The sequence below is a fragment of the Pinus tabuliformis genome, chromosome 8 (assembly GCF_031772625.1).
Source record: "Pinus tabuliformis cultivar Carrire ecotype Pingquan chromosome 8, CPIR1, whole genome shotgun sequence".
In the NCBI taxonomy this organism is placed as follows: domain Eukaryota; kingdom Viridiplantae; phylum Streptophyta; class Pinopsida; order Pinales; family Pinaceae; genus Pinus; species Pinus tabuliformis.
Window position 1 is genome coordinate 1,898,393,442 of NC_142294.1, and position 4,894 is coordinate 1,898,398,335.

Below are 4,894 nucleotides of genomic sequence, written 5' to 3' on the forward strand. Positions count from 1 at the left end.
TTACATTATATTTCATAACATAGTAATGATTTTTAATTTCAATATCAATTTATTTCTTAATTTTTGTATTTTATTTTATATAAAAAAAATAAAAAATTAACCTAAATTAGAAACACAATATTTACCCTACAACTTTTACTCAACTCCTTCTACTATTCCATACAAATTTCTATTATTACAAATTTTTTTAAATGTATCTTTATTTCAATTATTATTATTATTATCCTTTTAATTAACCAATTTTATTATGGTTCATACTTACTGATAAAACAAATTTATCTGTAAGCACATTCTGCTAATAAATTAATATCAAAAACAGTTCGTTGATATAAAATGCAACTATACAGTATACTCCACCAAAAAAATCACTATTAAAAACCCCGTACTTCATCACTAAGAATATATCAAATAACTATACAACATACAACACAGATAAATCAATTACCAAACTATTGATCTGAGAAATAATACATTCATGAACAATTTCAGGGATATGACAATAACACAATGCATATTTCTGACATTTAATATTTATAAACATAACCTATAACATTTAAAGATTTTCTAAAATATACAAAATAACAAAAGAGATTGATATTACTATGGTGAGTAATGATCTTGAGAATGACAAGATTGTTGATATGATCTTGAAAGTGACAAGATTGTTGATATTCTAGTGATGTTTACTAAAACTAAGTTGTTATTTAGTTTTTTTATCATAGTTTTCAAGTTAAAAGCTAAGCTTCTTTTCCAATATAAACCCATATTGGTTAGCTACAACATGGCTAATCATAATAATCCTGTAATATTCAAGGCATATAATAATTAGCCACTTATAACTCAAGACTATTACACTCACAAAACCATATTTAAGATATTATTATCTTTACACAATATCTCATATTTATACCGTAAGTTGGGCGTTTAGATAGGTTAACTATATTAACTACAATCTAGTTAGCTGAGTAAATATCTAAACAACACATTAATTTAGGATCACTCAATGTCACAAATTTGCTCATAATAAGGAAATCAATCTATTGGTTTTAGACTAGATAACAATTCCTATTTCAATTTTCAATATCAATGTAAATTTTTATTTTTATTTCAATTTGAATATCAATGTATGTTTATTTATTTATTAATTCTATGTCAATTTAATAAATGAAAAAATAGAAGTAAAAATCAATCCATAGTATATAATATATATTGAAATGAATATATTGGAATATATATTGTATTATTGTAGAATATAAATATTAACACATATTAATTTTAATTTTAATTTTAATTTTAATTTTAATTTAGAGAATTTTCTTTTGTTGGGAGAAGCCACCATCAAGGTTTAAACTTTAAATCTCATAATTTACATCATATTTCATAATAAAGTAATCATTAAACTAGAAATAAGAAATTTTAATTTAAATATCAATTTATTTTTTAATTTTATTTTTTATTCAATATTAAAAAATTTAAGGAAATGATTACCTGACTATCCATTAGAACTTGTTTGTATGGAGTTTTTCATCATTTTCACAAAAAGAGCAGGTCTCTGGGACTTGAGCTCAACTATTTCCACTATTCCATATAATTTTTTATTATTACAATTCTTTTTTAATTTATATGTTTATTATAATTATTATTATAATTTTTTATAATAATAATAATAATAATAATATAATTACCCAGTTTTGCTAACCCTATTGGTACAGCAGATTTATCTGTAAAGACATTCTGTCAATAAATTAATATGAGAAACAATATGTAGATATAAAACGCAACTATACAGCATACTCTACCCAAAAAAAAATAAGTATTAAAAATCCCCGACTTCTAAACTAGTAATATATAAAATAACTATATAACATAGAACACCGATAATACAATATCAAAGCCCCCTATTATCAAACTATTAATCTGAGAAATAAATGCATTCCTGAACCATTTCAGGAATATGGCAATACCACAACGCATATCTCTGACATTTAATCTTTATAAACATAACATATAGTTAACGACAAGTCGAATAATACTTCAATACATTTCATTTATTTTTATTGACTTAATCTTCAAAAAAATGGCACACTCGATTATTGAAGATACAAATACATTGTATATAAGTGTGACTTATTATGGCTGTACCTCTTCATTATGAATTAATAAATCTACAATTGTGACGAATTTCCCCACTTGTCCCAGTTAGGGGTCGATTGTTTCCCATTTTGACCATGGATACTTTGAAGCTGTTGAAGAACGCCTCTTGGTTCCTCATATAAAATTCCACCAACTTCCTAGTACTTCCTCCATTGGAATAAAGCAGCTGGTCTGAATCCAGTAGGCCTTGGCCAGAAGGTAGATTCTCATAATACTGTTTGTCGAAAGTAACCGGAGTCTGCAAATCTAGATCTGTCACAGTGTTGTTATCAAAGCAAAGTTGTTGGAGCGACGTTAAGAACTCTGTTTCAAGAGTGGGATATCGACCTGGCTTGAGTGCCATGAACTTAGAGTTGAATGTTGCACAACGTGCCTTTCCTATTGTATGGGCACCTGCAAAACATGTCAATCACTTAGTAATCAAAAATCCTCAATGACAAGTCCTTCTGAAAAAATTATGAGTTTTTTTTGGTTCCTAATAATAACCCTTTTACAAAATTTAACATTACACTGAAACTTTGTAAATCACAGAATGTTGGATTAGAAGTTGATCATTTTACTGTTTCATATCAATCCCACACACCCTACGCACATGTATATTTCTTGATCCTTTACACAGTTCATGTCTTTAAGCGTGGTTATTAAACGTTTACCCTTCACACTTTTTCATCCTCTGTGTGGCTAAAATAGATAATGTGTTCAGATGAATCTTATAAAGATAAATGGATATATAGATGGGACAACCTGAGAGAGTAACCAGATCATTTTCTGTGAGGCCTACATCCTTAAACTTGGAGATGAGTGTTGAAATATTCGATGTTGGGGGCGGAAGGCTGTTAGCTACTGCTGCTTTGCTTGCTGTTAAGCTATCTCTCCTCCCCAGCGGCACCTCCCAATATGGTCCTCGTGTCTGATCATAACAAAAAGAAAATTCTCCTCTTTTAACTCCAGAATCTCATTTTAACTCTATAATCTTCATAAATATCTGAACAGATAAATGCCCATTTATGAAATTTGAACTTCAGCAATAAAGCAGCAAAATTTTACCAAGACCACAGAATCCCGTGCTGCCATTGCAAGAATATCAGCACATGAAACTTTTCCAGGGCATGCAGATTCAAGCTCTTCTTTGATGTAATCTATGACTTCGAAACCACGAGAAGAGTTCAGGTTGGGACCTGCTGTCTTTTCTCCCTCAAATGTAGCAGTGTCATCCAGCAGCACTGAACCATCACATCCCTACACATAATTTTCATTTCTCTATAAAATATTCATTATAATTTAATCAAATATTTCCGTAACATTAATCCTCTTTATAGTGATAATCTCTACTGGTCCGAATGTGCCATCCATCTCGATAGTGAACGCTTAGCCGTGATTGATATGTCATTTACAAATAATCTGCAAATGCTTATAATTTTTGTGCTAATTCCATTGTAACCATTTTACACAGTGTCATCTATTCTGGTCAGGATCCGGAAACACCAAAAACACTCCGGCGGGGATCCCACTGGTCACGGGGCACTGATTTAACTCGACTTGTTATTTTATTTTTTTTGTATTAAAGAGAATATATTCCCACATAAATACTATGAACAAAATTATAAATTTTCATAAACATTTCTACAATTTTCAGTACAATAATACTAAAATTCCACAGATAGATAGAGTTACTTACATTAACAAAGCAGTCATGAAAATGCAGACGAAGAAGAGAGCCAGCCATGCGTGCCTCCTGAGCTACGGCCCTTTGAACTCCGGCGAAAGCAATGGCTTCAGCCTGTGGACAAGTCCACAGATAGTAATGAGGTCTTAATAATCCAGGAGGGCGTGCTCCGGAGGTTACCCTGCATGCAGACATCAACGCTAAAAGAAAGCAAAATCTGAGAAGAGCAGCCATGATAGAGCCCCTTTCAATGAGTAGAGAACACAGCGAAATACTAGATCTGTCTGATATTCTCCAGTTGGGTATACAGCAATGAATATTTTTGAGTTGTCTTTATATCTGATTTATAGTAAGAAATCTATAAACTTGGTCGTATAGATCGGTTTGGCTCTGGGGTTCAATAGGGTAAGAGCTAGTAAATACAAGGACGCTTTCTTCACACGGATTCCCTCAGCATGCACAAAACTAAGTTGTTCAAGCTCTTAATTTGACATTCGACTTTGTCCAATTATAGATTCATTCATGTGTTCCGGACCCATTCACACTCCAGGGGGATTATAAAGGACCCATTCAACTGTCCGTGTTCTAGATAACCCATCAAAGTTGATTTTTTCCTTTTTAATAATTATCAGATAAAGGTGAGATTGTAACTGAAATTTTGTTTATAATTTTACAGCTGTTACTCTAATTTTATAGTTTTACCATTTTTATTCTAAATTATAGATAATATTAATTATAAATTATATTAAAATTAATACTAACCATTATACACTAAGTTAATGATTGTTTCAATATTTTTTCATCTTATTTATTAAATCTCACTTTATTTCCCCATAAACAAGAACACCAAAATGTAAATACGCTGAACCAATCGATAACCTTGTTACACTAAATTCTGTGTTGGGTATTTTTCGATGGGAAAATACCAAAACCATACCAACAAGCACCACAGAGCCAATGCTCTATTTCATTTCTTCCAGGACCTTTGCACAGCGAAGCTAATAAAACCAATTGACTCATAACAGTCCATTACACAGCATAAAAACATTTCTATTGCTTAAAATATAATGCCTC

General features: G+C 30.6%; 1 protein-coding gene across 1 annotated transcript; it reads right to left on the bottom strand.

The window, feature by feature from the left end:
* Positions 1–2,149: 2,149 nt before the first annotated feature.
* LOC149243986 (peroxidase A2-like) lies at positions 2,150–4,199 on the bottom strand. The gene is made up of 4 exons (XM_089367898.1): positions 3,833–4,199; positions 3,202–3,393; positions 2,899–3,064; positions 2,150–2,547 (listed from the first exon to the last, which is right to left on the bottom strand). The coding sequence occupies exons 1-4, from the start codon at positions 4,052–4,054 to the stop codon at positions 2,150–2,152; spliced, it is 978 nt and encodes a 325-aa protein (XP_089224024.1). The 5' UTR covers positions 4,055–4,199.
* Positions 4,200–4,894: the final 695 nt, after the last annotated feature.

Excerpts from the sequence above, each read along its gene's own strand:
- LOC149243986 (XM_089367898.1), bottom strand. The coding sequence starts at position 4,054 with ATGGCTGCTCTTCTCAGATTTTGCTTTCTTTTAGCGTTGATGTCTGCA. Across the intron at positions 3,394-3,832 it reads TTCATGACTGCTTTGTTAAT|GGATGTGATGGTTCAGTGCT; the intron begins GTAAGTAACTCT and ends AATTATGTGTAG. Across the intron at positions 3,065-3,201 it reads CACGGGATTCTGTGGTCTTG|ACACGAGGACCATATTGGGA; the intron begins GTAAAATTTTGC and ends TGTTATGATCAG.